The 23,247-nt window shown below is 46.5% G+C and overlaps 1 protein-coding gene across 2 annotated transcripts in view; it reads left to right on the forward strand.

The window, feature by feature from the left end:
* The window catches only part of PI16 (peptidase inhibitor 16), a 98,462-nt gene that overhangs the window by 71,114 nt on the left and 4,101 nt on the right, over positions 1–23,247 (forward strand). The window contains exon 5 of one of the 2 annotated variants that reach the window (XM_069633417.1): positions 14,180–15,837. The exons of the other annotated variant lie outside the window; for it this stretch is intronic. Coding sequence (XP_069489518.1) covers positions 14,180–14,331 — 152 coding nt within the window. The 3' untranslated portion in view covers positions 14,332–15,837. Of the gene's footprint in view, positions 1–14,179; positions 15,838–23,247 lie in introns of those variants that run through there. 2 annotated transcript variants of the gene reach the window in all.

The following is a 23,247-nucleotide window of genomic DNA, read 5'->3' on the forward strand; positions in this document are numbered from 1 at the left end:
AGCAGCTCCTCAACAGCTTGACACCTGTTGGTGGAGAACAGCATCAGAGCAAGACAATACATGCATCTATTATTCATGGATTAGAGAGGGGAGGAGGTGCCTCTGAAGGAATCCAACATCCCTTCCTCAAAAAAGCAGTGCTTTTTGCGTGCCCCCTTGAAAGCCTGTATTATGGAGCTTTCTATTAAGTGTCAGGTGCAAAAAGAGAACTCTTTCATTCTAGATCAAACCATCCACCATTTCTGATGCCTTGGGCTCCATCTCAAAAGTAGATTGCATCAGCATTTCCTCTGCCCAAAAAGGCCTGTGCCCCACGAGCTTCATGAGCGAGTTTATGATCGCCCTGGGCCTATCAATATCCCCTATAATGCTTCATTGCTAACTAAAGGGCTGAAGTTCATCCTGTGGTTCTCACCAACTTTATTGCCACATTTCTAAGAAAAATACTTCAGATGCAGAAATTATCTGAAGATCCCTCTCTTCCAGGATGTCAATCAGACTTCAGACCATCCACAGGAACAGACTCTACCCTTCTTGACATATAAGAAAGCATCCTCCAAATAATGGATGAAAGCCAACCGGCTGACCACATTCTATTCAACCTCTCGGTAGTTTACGAAATTTGGTACCACTCTGTATTCCTCAACCAACTCTGCCTGGAATTAGGAAACAATTATTACCACCCTAAGGTTCTGAATACTTACTGAGAGTTAAACATACTGAGTTAAAGTTGGACACTTCCTATCAGACACTATAACTCCCACCGGTTGGGGACGCGCAGGAATAATCCATATTTTTTGGGTCTTAAATGCCTACATACAACTACCGGCCTCCTTCCTGGAAACCTACTCACTGCCTTTGGAATGCTTTGCAGCCGACATTCAAATATTGATCCAAGCAGGCCTGGGGAAAACACTAAGACATTCACAGCCTGCATCATACAAATCCAGGATTGGATTGTGGCGAGCAATCTGAACAGATTCGGTCTCCACCCTGCTGATACACTCCCATTCACGTGGCCCTGCCCATTTACTCATGGACCTCACCCATCAAACCAGGCCAAACATCTTGGATACCATTTTCGATTCGACCTGCAGCCTTCTCCTGCACGTCAAAACAATATATAAAATGTCCAACTTTAAACCCCACCTACTAAGAAGCAGTCTACCTTTCCTGTAATTCTACCAAACAGTGGACCTCATCATATCACTGGTTCACTCGCAGCTCAACCAGTACGAGAGCAGTGATGGCATGAGGAAGTTGGTATTACTTGGGCGCCATGGCCACATTTTCAACTGAGACAATATGTTATGTTTGGTAATGAGATATTGGCACTCAAACCTTGCAGAGATAGAACAATTATGAACTTCAGGAGGTAACTGGGGAAATGGGTGACGACTATGGGTTAGGTTGGCCTGTCAACTACGGTGACACGATGCATTTGTGATGATTCACCATCATTGTTATCAGGAATGACAGGCGGGTTGGAGCCTTGGCCCGGTAGCATGTCCTCCTTCGGTGTTACGTGATCGCACTCTAGGATATACAGCTATTCAAGCATGGGATGACAGTCATCACCACTCGTGCCCATTGCCTGGCCCAGATATCAATAGCAGTGCCATTTAGAACATTTCCGAAGACGGTCCATGTAAAATGTATTCCTATATGTACAGTTTTTGTAACCTAAGGGATAGCCTGTGGTCGGGCAGGACGTTAAGGCTGAAATTATATTTAGTACAGGGGGGTGGTCCTGACCTCAAATATTTACACTACAGTGATTTGCTGTAGAAACAATTATAACACATCTCCATGTTCAATACATCTTCAAAAGTATGCATCCTGGGATGAAAAACGTACAAATCCAAATTCTGGAAAAACTGGAAAAACCAGTTGTTAAGACCTTTATTTATTTAGGTCGTACATTACAGCTCAGATAATTAAATTTTGCTGGCTGAAAGATTTACATATAGACAGTAAACTGTAAACATGGTCACCAGCTTGCTAAGTTTTGTAAGGCGAGGACACAAATGTTTAACACAAAAGTCACTAATGCAACCTGTTGTACTTGAAGTTGTACAGAAAACCAAAGTAACTTTTTTTAGGCACTCTGCCAACATATCAAACAATGAACACATTCAAAAGACAAGTACAGTGTGTTAACTCCACACTACTATACTGTTACTGTGTTGTGTTATCTGTGTGTTGTGTTACAAGATATTGCTTCATATTTGTCAACATTTTTGCAACCAATACTTCGTAAAATACAATACAATATTGTGCTTCAAGAAACCTAAAAATAGGGTCTGCTAAGAGGCGACGTCAACACTAAAGGTAGTAAGGATAATGTAGGTCATTGGTCTCAATGTTGTAGGTTCAAGACACGATGATGTGGGACGTTTTGGCTGTGAAGGGGTGGCAGCCCTCTTCTGGGGCCAGGAAAAGCTGGTCTCCCTATGGTTAAAATACAATATATAAGATATTGTTGGATGTTCCAGAACCTGGATCATGTACACAAATGTTAAAAATGCCCGTGAGAGGCTACAATCTTGGAAAAGCCCTCCGGACCCAAGCACTGACCTTGCAATCAGAGGTTTTTAGGTGAATGAGCTGGTAGTAACTGTGCTCATGGTTGAAGGATGGTGGCCTGCTATCTGAGGGGCGCTGGGTACATGCTGTGGAGTAAAGAAAGACACATGGAATGGTGTAAGATACATGTGGCTGTGGAGCCTAAAACTGGCTGGAATGGAGTGAAAGGCCCAGAGGGAGAAAGGTACCTGAATGAATGGGCACCGTCAGGCGAGGTGCTGCGTGGGTCCCTCGGTATGGAAGGAGTCTTGGAGGCAGGAGAATAGTTCCTGTCTGTAGCTAATGGGCGGCCAGGCGATCGAAGCTGCTGGGTGGAGGGAGACAAAAATAGGGGAAAAGTGCCCATCTGTCAGTAAAGGGAACCGGCTCAGAGTTGGAGCTCAGGATGGGAAGGGGGTGCCCATAGTAGGCTAGAACTCACCTCAAGTCAGGGATCTATAGGCATGCGGCAGAATCGCAGAGAAGCAGTGCTCGCGTACAGAGGGGAAGGAGCTGTGCGAGCAAATAACGGTGCGCATGCGGCTGGAGTGAGTGTCTGTCTCTCGCGCATGCGCACAGGTGCAAATGGCAGGTCTCCATGGAGACGGGGACGCGGAAAGAACGCGTCAAATGCCGGACGGCAGTGGGTGTATAGAATGGACCTGTGCTCGATGTGCTGCCGGTACTGTCAGATGAATAACTAAGCTTACTAATGCCAAAAGGAAAGCGACAGCTGTAAGTGAAAAAGCATCGCATAAAAGCACACAATGTCGCATGGAATGGCAAATAATGTAATAAGGCAGTTGGAGGCTGGGTGTTGGGTGACACAACGTGAAGGACCCGCTGTTTCAGGATGGCCAGTGTCCATAGTAAAAGGGGGGGAGCTGGTCAGGGTGAGAAGGTCCCTAAAAAGGCTCCCAGTGAGTGGGGTGCACAATGGTAGGGAGGGCGGGCAAATGAAGACAGGAGCCCTGTGTGGTCCAGATGGCGTGAGCTGGTAAATCCTGGGTGGCTAAGGACAGGGCACCTGCTGAGGAACAAGGAGGTAGAGTGCTTGGGCCGGAGGGTGCCGATTGCGGGGGGACAGTGCAGCTGGTTACAGATACTCCACTGGTGCGAGTTCATTGCGACCCTTAGTTATGGTCTGTAGCTTAAAGATCCACCAGGATTCTTTGAAATTAAGAGCATTAGTGGTATTGGAACAGTCCATCACTTTGTCAACCACCCACCATTTAAACGAGTCGCAATTGTGTTGAAGTTCGAGAAAATGAGAGACTAGGGGTGCATTGTGAGTCTTGCATCTTATTCTAGACTTGTGTTCCCCTATTCTCTTGTTAACTTGCCTAGATGTTTGCCTTATGTATCATAAGCGGCAGGGGCATTCAATGAGATAAATGACATTTGATGTCTTGCAGTTAGAGAAGTGGCAGATTTCCCATTCTTTGCCATCTACCTGGAAGGAACGTAGTTTTTTGGTTTGGCTACAGACTGAGCAACTCCCTTAGGGATGGTGTCCGCAGATCTCCCGCATATTCCACAGAGTTGATCTCGAATCTTTGCGTTTGTTTCTAGCATGTGTAAGGAGATCTTTGAGATTTTTGGATCTCTTAAGGGCCATTCTGGGTAGAGGTTCTTCTGGTAGACTCAGTTGAACGATGGGCCAGAGTTTTTTGATGATGCCTCTGAGTTTGGATGTATTAGCATTAAAGGTAGTAACACATGCCATAGGGTCTTCGGAGTCATGGTTGCGGACCTTAGGAACCAATAATGCTTCTCTGGGTGTGTAGAGTGCTCTTTTCTGGGTATCTTTGAGTAGTTTTTTAGGGTACCCTCTGTTTTCAAGTTTAAGTTGAAGTTCTGATGCATGGGCTTTGAAGTCCTTGGTATCGGTGCAATTACGTCTAATTCTGAGAAATTGTCCATAGGGTAAGTTATCCCGAATGCTTTTGGGATGATTTCTCCTATAGTGCAATGTGGTATTGCGGTCTGTCTCCTTTTTGAAAATAGAGCATGTGAGCTTCCCATCCAAGGCCAGTATGTTGAGGTCAAGGAAGTTCATTTTCTCGTTATTGTAACTCATCGTGAATTGAATTTCTTGTGTTAAGTTGTTAGTCCAGTTAAGGAAGTTGTTCAATTCTTGCTTGTTGCCGTGCCAACGTGTGGAACTGCCATGGGTGCAGCATTTGCACCGAGTCTAGCCATCATCTTCATGGCAGAGTACGAGAAGACCTTCATACTTAATGACGCCAATCCATTCCACAACAACATCCGCCTTTGGCATAGATACATCAATGATGTTATTTTTATATGGCATGGCAACAAGCAAGAATTAAACAACTTCCTTAACTGAACTAACAACTTAACACAAGAAATTCAATTCACGATGAGCTAAAATAACGAGAAAATGAACTTCCTTGACCTCAACATGCTGGCCTTGGATGGGAAGCTCACATGCTCTATTTTCAAAAAGGAGACAGACCGCAATACCACATTGCACTATCGGAGCAATCATCCCAAAAGCCTTCTTGATAACTTACCCTATGGACAATTACTCAGAATTAGACGTAATTGCACCAATACCAAGGACTTCAAAGCCCATGCATCAGAACTTCAACTTAAACTTGAAAACAGAGGGTACCCTAAAAAACGACTCAAAGATACCAAGAAAAGAGCACTCTACACACCCAGAGAAGCATTATTGGTTCCTAAGGTCCGCAACCATGACTCCGAAGACCCTATTGCATGTGTTACTACCTTTAATGCTAATACGTCCAAACTCAGAGGCATCATCAAAAAACTCTGGCCCATCGTTCAACTGGGTCTACCAGAAGAACCTCTACCCAGAATGGCCCTTAAGAGATCCAAAAATCTCAAAGATCTCCTTACACATGCTAGAAACAAACGCAAAGATTCGAGATCAACTCTGTGGAATATGCGGGAGATCTGCGGACACCATCCCTAAGGGAGTTGCTCAGTCTGTAGCCAAACCAAAAAACTACGTTCCTTCCCGGTAGATGGCAAAGAATGGGAAATCCGCCACTTCTCTAACTGCAAGACATCAAATGTCATTTATCTCATTGAATACCTCTACCGCTTACGATACATAAGGCAAACATCTAGGCAAGTTAACAAGAGAATAGGGGAACACAAGTCTAGAATAAGATGAAAGACTCACAATGCACCCCTAGTCTCTCATTTTCTCGAACCTCAACATAATTGCGACTCGTTTAAATGGTGGGTGGTTGACAAAGTGATGGACTGTTCCAATACCACTAATGCTCTAAATTTCAAAGAATCCTGGTGGATCTCTAAGCTACAGACCATAACTAAGGGTCTCAATGAACTCGCACCAGTGGAGTATCTGTAACCAGCTGCACTGTCCCCCCGCAATCGGCACCCTCCGGCCCAAGCACTCTACCTCCTTGTTCCTCAGCAGGTGCCCTGTCCTTAGCCACCCAGGATTTCCCAGCTCAGGCCATCTGGCCCACACAGGGCTCCTCTCTTCATTTGCCCGCCCTCCCTACCATTGTGCACCCCACTCACTGGGAGCCTTTTTAGGGACCTTCACACCCTGACCAGCCCCCCCCTTTTTACTATGGACACTGGCCATCCTGAACCAGCGGGTCCTTCACGTTGTGTCACCCAAAACCCAGCCTCCAACTGCCTTATTACATTATTTGCCATTCCATGCGACATTGTGTGCTTTTATGCGATGCTTTTTCACTTACAGCTGTCGCTTTCCTTTTGGCATTAGTAAGCTCAGTTATTCATCTGACAGTACCGGGCAGCACATCGAGCACAGGTCCATTCTATACACCCACTCCTGTCCGGCATTTGACGCGTTCTTTCTGCGTCCCCGTCTCCCTGGAGACCTGCCATTTGTGCCCGTGCGCATGCGCGAGAGACAGACGCTCACTCCAGCCGCATGCGCACCGTTATCTGCTCGCACAGCTCCTTCCCCGCTGTACGCGAGCACTGCTTCTCTGCGATTCTGCCGCATGCCTATAGATCCCTGACTTGAGGTGAGTTCTAGCCCACTATGGGCACCCCCTTCCCATCCTGAGCTCCAACTCTGAGCCCGTTCCCTTTACTGACAGATGGGCACTTTTCCCCTATTTTTGTCTCCCTCCTCCCAGCAGCTTCGATCGCCTGGCCGCCCATTACCTACAGACAGGAACTATTCTCCTGCCTCCAAGACTCCTTCCATACCGAGGGACCCACGCAGCACCTCGCCTGACGGTGCCCATTCATCCAGGTCCCTCTGGGCCTTTCACTCCATTCCAGCCAGTTTTAGGCTCCACAGCCACATGTATCTTACACCATTCCATGTGTCTTTCTTTACTCCACATCCTTCAACCATGAGCACAGTTACTACCAGCTCATTCACCTAAAAACCTCTGATTGCAAGGTCAGTACTTGGGTCCAGAGGGCTTTTCCAAGATTGTAGCCTCTCACAGGCATTTTTAACATTTGCGTACATGATCCATGCTCTGAAACATCCAACAATATCTTATATATTGTATTTTAACCATAGGGAGACCCGCTTTTCCTGGCCCCAGAAGAAGGCTGCCACCCCTTCACAGTCGAAACATCCCACGTCATCGTGTCTTGAACCTACAACAGTGAGACCAATAACATACATTATCCTTACTACCTTTAGTGTTGACGTCGCGTCTTAGCAGACCCTATTTTTAGGTTTCTTGAAGCACAATATTGTATTTTATTGTACGAAGTATTGGTTGCACAAATGTTGACAAATATGAAGCAGTATCTTGTAACACAACACACAGATAACACAACAGACTAACAGTATAGTAGTGTAGAGTTAACACACTGTACTTGTCTTTTGAATGTGTTCATTTTTTGATATGTTGGCAGAGTGCCTAAAAATGTTACTTTGGTTTTCTGTACAACTTCAAGTACAACAGGTTGCATTTAGTGACTTATGTGTTAAACATTTGTGTCCTCGCCTTACAAAACCTAGCAAGCTGGTGACCATGTTTACAGTTTACTGTCTATATGTAAATCTTTCAGCCAGCAAAATGTAATTATCCGTGCTGTAATGTACGACCTAAATAAATAAAGGTCTTAACAACTGGTTTTTCCAGAATTTGGATTTGTACGTTTTTCATCCCAGGATGCATACTTTTGAAGATGTATTGAACATGGAGATGTGTTATAATTGTTTCTACAGCAAATCACTGTAGTGTAAATATTTGAGGTCAGGACCACCCCCTGTACTAAATACTATATGTACAGTGACAGCAAGGCCTGGAAATGATGCACCTTGCACACTCATTCCATGCCCCCTGTGCACCCAATCTCTTACCCTGCTTTGAGCTGAGAAGCTTGTGAGCAAATAATTCAAAAGATAACTAACAAATCATCTGCACAGTGCCTCTGTACATTACACTACACAAATAGAGGGGTTAGGAGGGGGTCACTAGCTGGGGGGCCTGTTCTCTGCCCCACAGTGCAGGGTGGGACTGTTCACATGCACCGTGTTTGTAATTATGAGCAGGCCATGTCATGTGTCACGCAATGCCGCCCCCATTGCAGTGGCAGCTTTATTGTGCCTGGCACACGGTGACATGGTTAGAGAATTACGGCAATAAAGGGTGTGCAAGACGACGATAAATTATTTGAGGAAAATTATACCGACTGGACCAAAATAATGGAGATAAAGAACTCAAATTCCTTAGGCTCCCTGCCCCTGAGGCTAACCCCCTTCTGGATTTAGCGATTCCTGCTCGATCTCTTGCCCCTCAGAGGGTCTCTCCAATGTCTGTTGCAGGTTCCTGAGGGGGTTTCAGAGCCCTTTTGTTCCCCCCGAAGTTTGTTACTTGAGGGATTCCCAAACCCTGTGATATCTTCAGTAAATGTTGCGGGCTCTTGAGGGGTTTCAGATCTGTGTCCTCTCCAATTTCTGTTGTGCCCAAACTCTGCTTCCTTGAGGTCTCCAGCCTTCACTGGCTTCTACTAACTGCCACTTCCTGGGTCTTTGAGGCGTGGGCTCCAGTGTTTGACAGGGTAATGGAGGAACATCCCCCTACTCTATGGCGGCTGAGTTGCCTAGACCTGAATATCTCTCCTCTTCAGTTCTCAGTCCTTAGTTCTCCCATGCTCCTCTGCAATCCTTAGGACCCCTGTTGGGTACGTGCCCTTCTCCTGCCTCTACTGCCTGCCTAACATCAACCAGGCTTGCCAGAACCTTCCAGAGTAGTCTGGTTGGTCGTGTTTCTCTTCTTTACTTCATACTCCTTTCTCTGACCGTCTCTTGATGAAAAGACTATTTGCACTGCCTGTTTCCTTCCCCTTTTAGGTTATGGACCCATTTCGTGCATTAACCCTTTAGACCCCATTGGTCTTGTATATATGTATTTAGATAGGATTGTATTGGCTTGATAGTGTTACTGTGATTTGATTTGTGTGTTGAAGCTGAAAGGCCTTGAAATAAATGTATATGTATTTTTAATATAGCTACACCTGACTGTGAGTGATTTGTAAGTGTCCTTTACTCTGTCTGCTCATTGAGGTCTTTCAGTCAATCTCACCCCACCTCAGACCTAGTGTTGACCGCCGCCAAGCTACCTTGATTGGTCTGGCTTGTCCAGAAGATTACCCTCTTCTCTCTCTCTCTCTCTCTCTCTCTCTCTCTCTCTCTCTTCTTAGCCTAACCTCTAACCTCCTTCTTAGCCTAGCTGCTCCTCAGTTCCTAATGCAATCCCCATCCTTACTGTCCCCAATCTCCTCTTCAACCTGTTAATTCTCCATCTTACATTCTCTGCCTTTTCCACTCTGCTCCAGACTCCTCTTGCAAGTTCCTTCTTCAAACTCTCACACCAACGGACTGAGCCCTTGTGCTGTGAACCTTTGGGATGGTCTGTAATTGATTTGTGTAAATGGTTTCACCTCGGCATTATGCAGCTGTTGTGGGGTGACCGAAGGCTTTAAAGGCCGGGCCCGCCAGCTTCCAATGATTTCTAGTGGTGTTAGAGTGGTACGCAGCTGAGAGGGATGTTTCTTGTTGGTTTTTATGTTATATTCGAGGTTTGCAGACTTCTCCGGACACACGTTTCTGATACACGTAGGTGGACCTTAGAGAAAAACTCTGGCTGCATCGGTGCCTTGCATTAGGTCTCTGGACGGGTAGCAGAAAGAAACTGAATTTGCTTCTGCAGCCCACTGAAGAGCCAGGAGTGCCAGAGCAGATTGGTGTCCAGGCAAGTTGCAGGAACATTCTATATCTGCTTTTGCAATCCACTGCAGTGCCTGGAGTGAGTACAGCAAGAGCTTCTTGGCTGCATCTGTGACTCAGGTGAGGCCTCCCGGGCGACCCGTGGCAAAATTCTGCATCTGCTTCCTATTCTTCATCGCCTCACCCAACTTCCTGAGTTGCTACAGACCCTCGAAGAGACCCCGTTTTGCCCATTTGAACTACTGCGTGCGCTTGCATTGCATGTACATTTGAGCATTAGGCTCCACTCTTCATAGGGATTGGACTGCCTCTTAGATAGAAGTGTGTTGGATGCAGAAGGGACTAAAGACTATTTGCACTGCCTGTTTCCTTCCCCTTTTAGGTTATGGACCCATTTCGTGCATTAACCCTTTAGACCCCATTGGTCTTGTATATATGTATTTAGATAGGATTGTATTGGCTTGATAGTGTTACTGTGATTTGATTTGTGTGTTGAGGCTGAAAGGCCTTGAAATAAATGTATATGTATTTTTAATATAGCTACACCTGACTGTGAGTGATTTGTAAGTGTCCTTTACTCTGTCTGCTCATTGAGGTCTTTCAGTCAATCTCACCCCACCTCAGACCTAGTCTTGACCGCCGCCAAGCTACCTTGATTGGTCTGGCTTGTCCAGAAGATTACCCTCTTCTCTCTCTCTCTCTCTCTCTCTCTCTCTCTCTCTTCCTAGCCTAACCTCTAACCTCCTTCTTAGCCTAGCTGCTCCTCAGTTCCTAATGCAATCCCCATCCTTACTGTGCCCAATCTCCTCTTCAACCTGTTAATTCTCCTCCTTACATTCTCTGCCTTTTCCACTCTGCTCCAGACTCCTCTTGCCAGTTCCTTCTTCAAACTCTCACACCAACGGACTGAGCCCTTGTGCTGTGAACCTTTGGGATGGTCTGTAATTGATTTGTGTAAATGGTTTCACCTCGGCATTATGCAGCTGTTGTGGGGTGACTGAAGGCTCTAAAGGCCGGGCCCGCCAGCTTCCAATGATTTCTAGTGGTGTTAGAGTGGTACTCAGCTGAGAGGGATGTTTCTTGTTTGGTTTTTATGTTATATTCGAGGTTTGCAGACTTTTCCGGACACACGTTTCTGATACCAGTAGGTGGACCTTAGAGAAAAACTCTGGCTGCATCGGTGCCTTGCATTAGGTCTCTGGACGGGTAGCAGAAAGAAACTGAATTTGCTTCTGCAGCCCACTGAAGAGCCAGGAGTGCCAGAGCAGATTGGTGTCCAGGCAAGTTGCAGGAACATTCTATATCTGCTTTTGCAATCCACTGCAGTGCCTGGAGTGAGTACAGCAAGAGCTTCTTGGCTGCATCTGTGACTCAGGTGAGGTCTCCCGGGCGACCCGTGGCAAAATTCTGCATCTGCTTCCTCAGTCTGCTCAACTCCCCGGAGCGAGTACCACAGGAGTTTCTTGATAGTAGTTTGGGGCCCACGGGTTCCAGATAGGGTTCCCCTGTCAGAAGAAGAGGACCAAGGAAGGGTGACCAGGGGATCCTCCCGATACTGCCCTGGACCCTCATTTTCTGGCTTGGTTTAGGGAGGTACCTGCCCCCCTTAGCCACCCCATTGGCAACTCCAGGAGTCAGGCAGGGGACTTCCTCCTCACAGGGCTCATGTTTGCGAGCAAGCTCCTCAATGCATAGTGTCTTTGTCGATTTTGTCATGGATAAATCTATGCTGATTTCAAAATACCATTTGTATTATACGAGCACTATTTGTACTGCATTGCCTGCAATGGAGTAATTTGCATATGCATACAAAACTATAGCTCCAGTGACATTTGGGAACCTGGTCAGGATACTAAGGGTAACCTTGGTGGCATTCCCCATGAAAGCATACCTGGCAAGGACCTACAGAAATGAATACAAGAACAAGGCAAGATGTTATTTTGCTATGGTCATTACAGTTTGATAAGACCCACTAGCTCATATATGTATAATTGCCAGCGGTGTTGGCATGGCTGTGTTGACTACAACCTCTGACTTTGGTTCAATGTTGTTGTGCCAAGTATATTTACTGTAACGAATCGCAGGATTCTGTTACTTCTCCCCAAGGCGGAGCCTTTCCCTTTGAGGCTAGGGAGGTGAGCCCGCTGCACAATACCCTCCCTAAGGGTAGAGGCAAGTGGGACCTCAACAGGAAAGACTCAGACGGTGGGGACAAGGACTCCTGTTTTTATAAGAACACCCCGAGTCACCCATCACTAATCCACCTTTAAAGACAGTTAATGAAGAAACAAATCAGAATTTGTCATTGTAATCCAAATATTTTAATTGTGCCTATGAAGGAAAATGTGAAGACGAAAACCATGGGAAGAAAACAGAATACAAGTCAACCAGAAAGGAATGACTTTAACGCTGCGCTAGGGAAGTCCCACAGCATCGTAATAAGAATGGAAGGCGGAGACATTGGGAGGGAGAGACCCGGTGGGTTTCAAATTGGCTCTGCGAGGTACAGAGGAAGAAACATGGACGTGCAGCATCCGATGCAGAACAGAATCCCAGGTACCGCTTCAGACGAGTGGTGTCAACAAAGAGAGGAGATGAAAAAAAACTGAGGGGGACGCAAGGCGTCCCGATCCGGAGAAAGGAAATAAATGATGGCGTGACCATGATCAAGCAGTGGTGGACCAGTGGGTCCCTAAACAATGCCGGCAGCGCTTCCCTTAAAGAAGAGCAAAGCGAACGGAAAGGAGGAGGAATGGCAAACCAGGATGGGAAACCACAGAAAAGGCAAAGAGCTAGCCTGACAAGTGAGAAGGTTCTAGCCTGTTGGGCAGCCCAGTGACGTTATCCCTAATACAATCAGGTAACGGGGAAAGCGGGAGCCGCGGGAGGGAGACTGAAGATAATAACTGGAATGCTTATAGTCATTCCAGCCAAGATAAAGTATTGAAAGTGTGTGAAGAGAGTATGAATCATTACTTGAGTATTCATCCTCATTCCAATCAAGATAAAGTATTAGGAACAAATGACAAGAGTGAGAATCATTACTGGAACGTGCATACTTGTCTCAATCATGATAAAGCATTGTGAGTGTATGGAAAGAGTAAGTGTCCTTACTGGAACGCCCATACTCGTCCCAGTCAAGATAAAGTATTAAGAATAAATAGAGTGATAATCATTCATGGACTATTCATACTCGGCCCAGTCAAAATAAAGAGTGGACATTGAGAGAAGGGAAAACTTTAAAACTGAATGAGAAGGAAAGAACAAAGATAAACAGAATAAGAAAAGTATGAAAATGAGAGAAAGAGTAATCAAAGGGAAATGACACTTGAAAGCTGGAAGGATCCAGCATCGGAGCTTTCTGACTAAATAAAAGTACTTCCCAAGAACGATTTAAGGCTCTGTGATTGCACTAAACTTGGTGAAGAACCTGCCTGCAGGAGAAGGGGGTACCTTTGTGGCTCTTCTAGTGGTAGGGTTAGAGTAGGTCAGTGGACTCTCGCGGATGACTGTCGAGTACCTTGGTTAGTTTGGTTAGGTAGGGAACACCCTTAACATAGGGAGAGCTAGGTGTTTTCACTTTTCATGTAATAATGTCCATAGTGACATGGCAGATCGGAGTCCGTGTTCTTAATCTGACCCGCCACAGTACCCTAAGGATTTGACTCATCTAAATCTTCCTCTATGTCCTTTGCATGTTCTGTTTTTGGCAAGGTTGCTAATTAATGGGGTGTCATACACTCCATGAATGGACTGGGGTCGCCCTAAGCAAGTTTGCTGTCTTCCCCAGCTTCTCTGTGCAGCAGGCACTTGTTTTATAGTGCTGGATGTGCATTCTTCGTCATGTGTGGGCAGTTGTCTGGATGCGACGCGCCCCACTTATTGTGCATAAGATAGTATGGCACATACTGTTTGTGTGGTATCTCCATCGCCAACTGCATTTTTAGTGCCCAGCATAATATGCATGTTAGTGACTGGTAATGAAAAAGGGGAAGTGGTATATTACTTCGTTGAACTTGTTTTAATTTTAGTTTAACAGATGTGTATTATTAACAATACCAAGTCTTTTCTTTGTTTTTGCTGCCACGATTTCTGATGGGGCCTCGAACTGCAGTTGCCCGAGGACTTACGTCAAAGCGTGGACCCAAATGGATCCAGGGGCTATTTCTGTCATCACTTTCCATGTATGTAGGAAGGATTATTTTTTAAAGATGGAAGAAGCAAATGTTAAAAGTTTGCTAGTGAAGTGAAATAAATTGGAACACCAACTCCTGGTCGCGACGTTCAAGGGTCGCTGTTGCCAGATGTCAAAAGACTGTACTTTCCTTGTTCTGTTTCTTTGACTTTGATGATGATAACTGATAGTGACGTTACTGCCATTCTCAAGCTGACTTCAAACTGCCTTTTTTTCTCCAGCAAGTGACGCAACGACAACGACTACAACGACTACAACGACTGTAACAACCACTGTTGCAGCAGGAGGTTCTGGAGCCCCAGGGATCAAGTCTGGACCTGTGACTCTGTTCACGACCTTTCTCCTTGCTGGTCTTCCCCTGCTTGCCTTTTAAACTCCCTTGAAACCCCCCCTGTTCACATCCCAACTATTCCCTCAGCTAGAAGGCATGTAAGCACAAACCCTCTAAATTGCTTTGCCACCTAGAAAGTCAAATTCGCTGCAGCTTTCCCCTTTGGGCATGGCCAATGCGGTACAACCGTAGATATACTCTTGAAATCAACTCTGCAGACTCTGGGGCGTAAACATAGACAAGGGCCCCTTAAGCCGTTTTCTAAGGACTCTGCTGCGAAGCGTTACGATGGGGCTCGCCATTATCACCTCAGTAGCAGTAACAGCGGCCAGGGCTTTTGGTCAAGTCATTTTGCTGTTTAATGAGCAAGCACATACTCATGGTTCACTAGAACTCAGCATGCCAGAGGTTTGATTAGGAGTGTGGCAGCATTACCAAGGGTAGCACCCCAAACTCTCTTCCCATTACCGCCAGTGCTAACAGATTTACTGCCTCAGAACTGGAGGTCAATCCTCCGCGTTCCAACTGCTTGGTCCCCATTACGGAGTCCCGTAGGACTCGACTGCGGTCTGGAGGAAGGTGGAATAATCTGCATTTTCCCGGGGGCCCTACATTGATCCATTTACAAAGATCAATTATGTCACGTTGGGAGCCACACAAAATAAGAGTTTTATTGTTTCCTTAAAAACAAGAATAATGTCAATGTCACCCAGGTCCACAATGGTTCACATTTTGGATCCCCAGTCGCAGAGGCTTCCAAATTACTGTCAAGGCCAGTCACGGGGGACCTACCATTACAAATGTGTATATACAAACCTATAAAGCATTACCTTGTTACATAGTTATAAGCAGAGGAAGCACGAGATGCACATGGGGGCTTGGTATGTGGTGTTCTTCTTATTTAATTGAGTTTAAAGATGTGCAGTCAAGCTTCCTGGATTGGCACACATTCCAGCTGCCCTCTGTGGATGCAATAATCCTTGCGAATCACTGTTGAGTCTGGATGTTGGGGGCGTGGAACCCGTCTACAGGCAACCTATGAATGATTGAAAGCCGTTATCTAGGTTTCTGAGGCAACGTAAACCATTGACGCACTCAACGAGACAGCGTAACCCACCGACGCACTCAACGAGACAGCGTAACCCACTGACGCACTCAACGGTACATACGCTCATCATCGCACACTCAAAGAGAATTTAATTACAAAAAGAGTTCTGCACAAGGGCCGCTGATACCATCGCTGTTTGAAAGATGCAGCCCCAGATCTCTGCCCATCCCTTCTTCAGAACAATCCAATTAGAGAAAGGGGCGGATTGGGGATGTGGGTTTTTTTTTTGGAAGTTGAAGCCATATAATTATGTAAGGAGCACCGCTCGGGCAAGCATAGCTTGGGATGCGATTTCTGGAAACTATTGCCCTCCTAACTTATCGTTATATACGTCTAATGTTTGTCATTTTGCTATACGTTGTATATCTATTTCATTAATGTTTAAGCATATTTGTTATTGTATTGTTTTATTGTTGTAACAATAAAAAGTGTTCCTCTAAGGTGATTCTACGTATGACTTATTAACCGCCTTCAACATTTGTGTCTGCTCCGTCTACTTCCCTCTCGTTCCATCTCACTTCCTCTACTCTCTCACCTCTTCTCAGTGTGGGAGACCTTCTGCCCAAGGAATGGTCTCTGTGCACCCTACTTGTGTGGTGAACACTGAACATCTGCTCTTATATTCTTGGGGGCATTCTGTGGGAATGCCGGCACACACCATTGTCATCAGAAGCACTTCTTGCCATCTTTCTTGCATAATCACGATGTGTTACATGCCGTGCGCGCATGCACACACACACACACACACACACACACACACACACACACACACACACACACACACACACACGTGCATTGTTCAAATGGCAGTTATAGAATGAGGTTTACAATTAATTACTCGTGCTATTCTGAGAATACATCCGAGCCTACACTCAATAGGTTTCCAACCTTTCAAGTGGCCCTAGTAACGGATGGGGCAAAGGAGCCAGCGAATTGTACTGGTGCAGTGTGATGCCTGTTACTTTTGGACTTTGGGAACACAATGAATTTGCAGAAGGAGCTCTTAAGCACAATAGCAGGGATGCATTTGGGGCTTCCGAGGTGGTTCTTTTGGTGCTTGTAGAAAGTAGAATATGAGGGATGCATTTGGGTCTCCCGAGGTGAAGGTGGTTCTTTTGGTGGCTGTAGCAAGTAGAATATTAGGGATGCATCTGGGGCCTCTGAGGTGGAGGTGGTTCTTTTGGTGGCTGTAGCAAGTAGAATATCATATTGGATGCATTTCTGGCTAGCGAGGTGGAGGTGGTTCTTTTGGTGGCTGTAGGAAGTAGAATATCAGGTATGCATTTCGGGCTTCGGAGGTGGAAGTTGTTCTTTTTGTGGTTGTAGCAAGTAGAATATCATCAGGGATGCTTTTGGGGCTTCCGAGGTGGAGATGGGTCTTTTGGTGGCTGTAGCAAGTAGAATATCAGGGATGCATCTGGGGCCTCTGAAGTGGGGGTGGTTCTTTTGGTGGCTGTAGCAAGTAGAATATCATATGGGATGCATTTCCGGCTACCGAGGTGGAGGTGGTTCTTTTGGTGGCTGTAGCAAGTAGAATATCAGGGATGCATTTGGGGCTTCCGAGATGGAGGTGGGTCTTTTGGTGGCTGTAGCAAGTAGAATATCATCAGGCATGCATTTGGGCCTTTCGAGGTGGAGGTGGTTCTTTTGGTGGTTGTAGAAAGTAGAATATCAGGGATGCATTTGGGGCTTCCGAGGTGGAGATGGTTCTTTTGGTGGTTGTAGAAAGTAGAATATCACGGATGCATTTGGGGCTTCCGAGGTGGAGATGGTTCTTTTGGTGGTTGTAGAAAGTAGAATATCAGGGATGCATTTGGGGCTTTCGAGGTGGAGGTGGTTCTTTTGGTGGTTGTAGAAAGTAGAATATCAGGGATGCATTTCGGCTTTCGAGGTGGAGGTGGTTCTTCTGGTGGCTGTAGCAAGTAGAATATCATCAGGGATGCATTTGGGGCTTCCGAGGTGGAGGTGGGTCTTTTGGTGGCTGTAGCAAGTAGAATATCATCAGGGATGCATTTGGGGCTGTGGAGGTGGTTCTTTTGGTGGTTGTACAAAGTAGAATATATAAGGAATGCATTTGGGGCTTCCAAGGTGGAGGTGGTTGTTTTGGTGGTTGTAGAAAGTAGAGAATCAGGGCTGCTTTTGGGGCTTCCAAGGTGGAGGTGGTTCTTTTGGTGGCTGTAGCATGATATACTTGCTAGCAATGATCTTTTTTTGTTTTGTGCTGGAATAAGACGCAGAACCTTTCTGCAGTTCTTGAGCTGAAGCAAGTTTGGCCCGATTGCAGTACTGATATTTGCAGGAAACTTAGCTTGATCACCAATCATTTACTCTACAGTTTACTTCATCACACACAATCACACCCAGTGCTGCAAATGCAAAAAAGAGGAGGGGGAGTGATGGAGCAGGGTTCGGTGTGGAGTCATTGCTTGTGAAAGTTGTTATATCAATCACTGCTTCCATTTTCGCAGCATGATCAAGGAGAGGGGGAAGCTGGCTTTCCTGCTCCGTTGATGTGTGCAGTTGGGCAGTACCCTAGGACTGTGATGAGGAGACCGGTTTCTAGGTGGTCTGTGCCGAGGACACAGAGGCTTTTGTGATCATATGGGAGCCTTGTGTACTTGTAGGTGTACTGGCTTGGGCAGAAGTATTTAAGTTGGTGGGTTAATCTTTTATTGCATTAATACCGGAGACTCTAAGGGCAGGACCAGGAGTCAAGCCTGTGTTGCTCTGCGTGGTTTTGCTTCCAAGACAAACACGCTGTCCCTGAGCTATCATCCCGGCCCATGATGTAGAGGTATGATGTTTGGCAGAGTGTAAATCGCTGTGTGTGAGTGCAATAGTTGGTCTGTGTGTGTAGTGTGTTTGAGTGTTAAGGAGATAGTATACGTCTTGGGGCAGACACATAATCCAGGATCCTACAGAGTAGAATACAGGGAGGCAACAGTCAAAGAAAGGCAAACAATTCATAACGTGGGGCAGCTAATCCAGGATGCTAATGTGAGTGTGCAAATTTGTGTGTATGAGTTTGCAAAAGAGCAAGTGCGTAAGTGCACAAATGTTTATCTGTGGAAATATGCGAGCCAGCAAATCTGCAAGTGTGCCCATGTGAGTCTGCAAATATGAGTTTGTAAAAGTGTGAGTGTAAAAGCTTTATCCATCCCTCCCATGTTTAATCACCAAGCATTAGCGCTGCTTAAGATGCAATTGCCACTCCCAGTCATTCACTCCCTGCAGTGTCTGCAGCCATTGAACCTTAACTGCACCTTCATATAAAAAAAAAAACAAGAAAAGGCAAGCCGGAGCAGGGCTCTTCTGAGCTGGGAATGCCGCCGCGGGGGTGGTCTGTGGCGGCGGCCCAGCAAGGCCATGGCCTTTTTATTTCTCCAGATTTGGAATCCTTTAGCGGGATCTTTGCTGGATTCCGAATCTGGTGTAATCCGGCCCAGTTTCCTAGGGCCAGCTCAAGGTGAGCATACCGCACCCCCAACTATAAGCGTACCCAATCCCCACAAATGCACTGCCAATGTTATTTAGGTTGATTTGGGTAATAACTAGTTTTATGAAGTAATTATTTTTCCATGTGTTATTATGACAATAAAATATTACATTCACGCCACTGCTCTGCGAGGAAAGGACCCTTGCAGAGAAGGACACTTGCCTGACCTGAGGGGCACCTGGAGCAAACATGGCGCACATGATTTGGTTCACAAGGGACTTTGCCATGAGTGAACACACAAGCAAGGGGGTTGCAGAGAAGGACACTTGCCTGGCCTGAGACAGGGGACCTGGAGCAAACATGGCGCACATGATTTGGTTCACAAGAAACTTTGCCATGAGTGAATACACAAGCAAGGGGCTTGCAGAGAAGGACAGTTGCCTGGCCTGGGGAGCGCCTGGAGCAAACATGATGCACATGATTTGGTTCACAAGCGACATTGCTGTTAGGAAAGATTTCCATTTATGTGTAATTTTCCCTCCAGTTGTGTACCCCCCCCCCCCAATTTTTTGTTTTGCTGCCGTTTAACACCATAGTCTGACTTTACCAGGGGAGCCCAGCCTTCTGCTGCACTCCTCTGGGCTTTTGCTCACTTTTAATGGGGAAACTGACATGCCCTTAAGACAATCAGTACTGGGAGACTCTGTTTCCTCGTAGTCCTTTCCAAATGTTGGAACTTTTCTGCAACATGTAACAAGTGTACAATGTACCTTACACTACAGTGCACTTGGGTCTCTTAGTCATTTCCAAAGGCCCCAGATACCCTCGAAGGATTTTTGAGGAGATGTGCAGATGTGTCACGGACAGGGCTGGTGGCAGCTTATCTTTTCATGTATTTTTAACCCTTTCCTGCCAGGTAAACCGTGATTACCGCATTTGCTGCACTCCTCTGGGCTTTTGCTCACTTTTAATGGGGAAACTGACATGCCCTTAAGACAATCAGTACTGGGAGACTCTGTTTCCCCGTAGTCCTTTCCAAATGTTGCAACTTTTCTGCAACATGTAACAAGTGTACAATGTACCTTACACTACAGTGCACTTGGGTCTCTTAGTCATTTCCAAATTCCCCAGATACCCTCGAAGGATTTTTGAGGAGATGTGCAGATGTGTCACGGACAGGGCTGGTGGCAGCTTATCTTTTCATGTATTTTTAACCCTTTCCTGCGAGGTAAACCGTGATTACCGCATTTGGAACAAATAGGTGGCCTGGCTCCAAAATGGCCATGTCACAAGGTTCTTTGTCTTGTCCTTTGGCCATCTTGCCCCTTCGGCTTCCCCAGTTCGAGCCGACCCGGGTCAGTCCTTATTTTGGCATGCATTTTCCCGTGAAACGCCATGCTTTCGCGGGCTTCTGCATGTCTTGTGTGTGTGTCTCCAGGATGTGGGCTGGGGTGTCTGTCCCCAAACACATCCTGGGTGCCAGAGAGTCTGGAGTGCTGTGAATGCCTGGAACAACCATGGTCCATGATTGGTCCATGTATGGTATGCCTGTATGTGAGCATATCTCCCATTGGGTCCTCTTGGTTTTGGCGCGAAGGAGATTCTGGATAAGAGAAGCCCCCAAACACCCATACCATGCCGATCTCTGGAGTTCGCACTGAACGAAGGATAGGATCCAAGTATCCTGAAGCTAAGAAGCCGAGTCAAGGAACTGCTGGTGACCCGTTGGAAGGTTTGGCACCCTGAGCCTGCTGTAGTCACGTGGGAACCCTCTGCATCTGGTCGTCGTAGAAGGTCTGCGAAGACGCTTTGACCTATTGGAATAGTGGGACCAACTATTCTCAGCACCTTCATCAAACCGTGCAAGTAGGCCTTCTCGGAAGTGTCCCTGGGCCAACCAGTGGCTGATCATCTTACACAGTCTCTTTGCCCTGATACCGCCGCCATTTTGAGGAGGCCCTCGAAACTTGGTAAATCGCTAGCTCTATGTTCACGGCACTCTCACACCAAATTTCGTACACTTGGCGTTCCCAGGTCTGAAGTGAGATGAGTGCGCCCAAAATGAAGTGTACACGGCTACTGTGTCGCCCAGCCGTAGTGACGACCTTTGCAGGTGCGCTGCATTTGTGGCGCTCTTGCCCCTGAAGCCTGCTGCAGTGAAACTGGCCTGATCCATCCACCAGGAGCGGAGAAATCGCCACTGTCCCATTTTGGAATCATCGCTGTATATTCGTTGCTGAAAGCCGCAGAGCCGCCAAATTGCCACGCTTGAAGCTGCAACCGAAGTGGACTCGACTGCCGAAGTTTGGTCCAGAGTGCACCAGGGGTCGGTGAGTAATCGCAACCCTAGCCGGTGGCCCCTAGCGCCTCCATCCATTTTTAAGCATAAGTGGCCCCTGAGGGCCCCACTCCTTTCCACTGCTAGTGCAAACTAGCAAACTATTCCCAACTCTTGGAATCAACTCTGTCCTCAAGTGGAGACCCTCCTCGAATAGTGGGAACCTATTCTTCATCGCCTCACCCAACTTCCTGAGTTGCTACAGACCCTCGAAGAGACCCCGTTTTGCCCATTTGAACTACTGCGTGCGCTTGCATTGCATGTACATTTGAGCATTAGGCTCCACTCTTCATAGGGATTGGACTGCCTCTTAGATTGAAGTGTGTTGGATGCAGAAGGGACTAAAGACTATTTGCACTGCCGGTTTCCTTCCCCTTTTAGGTTATGGACCCATTTCGTGCATTAACCCTTTAGACCCCATTGGTCTTGTATATATGTATTTAGATAGGATTGTATTGGCTTGATAGTGTTACTGTGATTTGATTTGTGTGTTGAAGCTGAAAGGCCTTGAAATAAATGTATATGTATTTTTAATCTAGCTACACCTGACTGTGAGTGATTTGTAAGTGTCCTTTACTCTGTCTGCTCATTGAGGTCTTTCAGTCAATCTCACCCCACCTCAGACCTAGTCTTGACCGCCGCCAAGCTACCTTGATTGGTCTGGCTTGTCCAGAAGATTACCCTCTTCTCTCTCTCTCTCTCTCTCTCTCTCTCTCTCTCTCTCTCTCTCTCTCTCTCTCTCTCTCTCTCTCTCTCTCTCTCTCTCTCTCTCTCTCTCTCTCTCTCTCTCTCCTTAGCCTAACCTCTAACCTCCTTCTTAGCCTAGCTGCTCCTCAGTTCCTAATGCAATCCCCATCCTTACTGTGCCCAATCTCCTCTTCAACCTGTTAATTCTCCTCCTTACATTCTCTGCCTTTTCCACTCTGCTCCAGACTCCTCTTGCCAGTTCCTTCTTCAAACTCTCACACCAACGGACTGAGCCCTTGTGCTGTGAACCTTTGGGATGGTCTGTAATTGATTTGTGTAAATGGTTTCAACTCGGCATTATGCAGCTGTTGTGGGGTGACCGAAGGCTTTAAAGGCCGGGCACGCCAGCTTCCAATGATTTCTAGTGGTGTTAGAGTGGTACTCAGCTGAGAGGGATGTTTCTTGTTTGGTTTTTATGTTATATTCGAGGTTTGCAGACTTTTCCGGACACACGTTTCTGATACCAGTAGGTGGACCTTAGAGAAAAACTCTGGCTGCATCGGTGCCTTGCATTAGGTCTCTGGACGGGTAGCAGAAAGAAACTGAATTTGCTTCTGCAGCCCACTGAAGAGCCAGGAGTGCCAGAGCAGATTGGTGTCCAGGCAAGTTGCAGGAACATTCTATATCTGCTTTTGCAATCCACTGCAGTGCCTGGAGTGAGGACAGCAAGAGCTTCTTGGCTGCATCTGTGACTCAGGTGAGGTCTCCCGGGCGACCCGTGGCAAAATTCTGCATCTGCTTCCTCAGTCTGCTCAACTCCCCGGAGCGAGTACCACAGGAGTTTCTTGATAGTAGGTTGGGGCCCACGGGTTCCAGATGGGGTTCCCGTCAGAAGAAGAGGACCAAGGAAGGGTGACCAGGGGATCCTCCCGATACTGCCCTGGACCCTCATTTTCTGGCTTGGTTTAGGGAGGTACCTGCCCCCCTTAGTCACCCCATTGGCAACTCCAGGAGTCAGGCAGGGGACTTCCTCCTCACAGGGCTCATGTTTGCGAGCAAGCTCCTCAATGCATAGTGTCTTTGTCGATTTTGTCATGGATAAATCTATGCTGATTTCAAAATACAATTTGTATTATACGAGCACTATTTGTACTTCATTGCCTGCAATGGAGTAATTTGCATATGCATACAAAACTATAGCTCCAGTGACATTTGGGAACCTGGTCAGGATACTAAGGGTAACCTTGGTGGCATTCCCCATGAAAGCATACCTGGCAAGGACCTACAGAAATGAATACAAGAACAAGGCAAGATGTTATTTTGCTATGGTCATTACAGTTTGATAAGACCCACTAGCTCATATATGTATAATTGCCAGCGGTGTTGGCA

The sequence above is a fragment of the Ambystoma mexicanum genome, chromosome 13 (assembly GCF_040938575.1).
Source record: "Ambystoma mexicanum isolate Mex_15411 chromosome 13, UKY_AmexF1_1, whole genome shotgun sequence".
In the NCBI taxonomy this organism is placed as follows: domain Eukaryota; kingdom Metazoa; phylum Chordata; class Amphibia; order Caudata; family Ambystomatidae; genus Ambystoma; species Ambystoma mexicanum.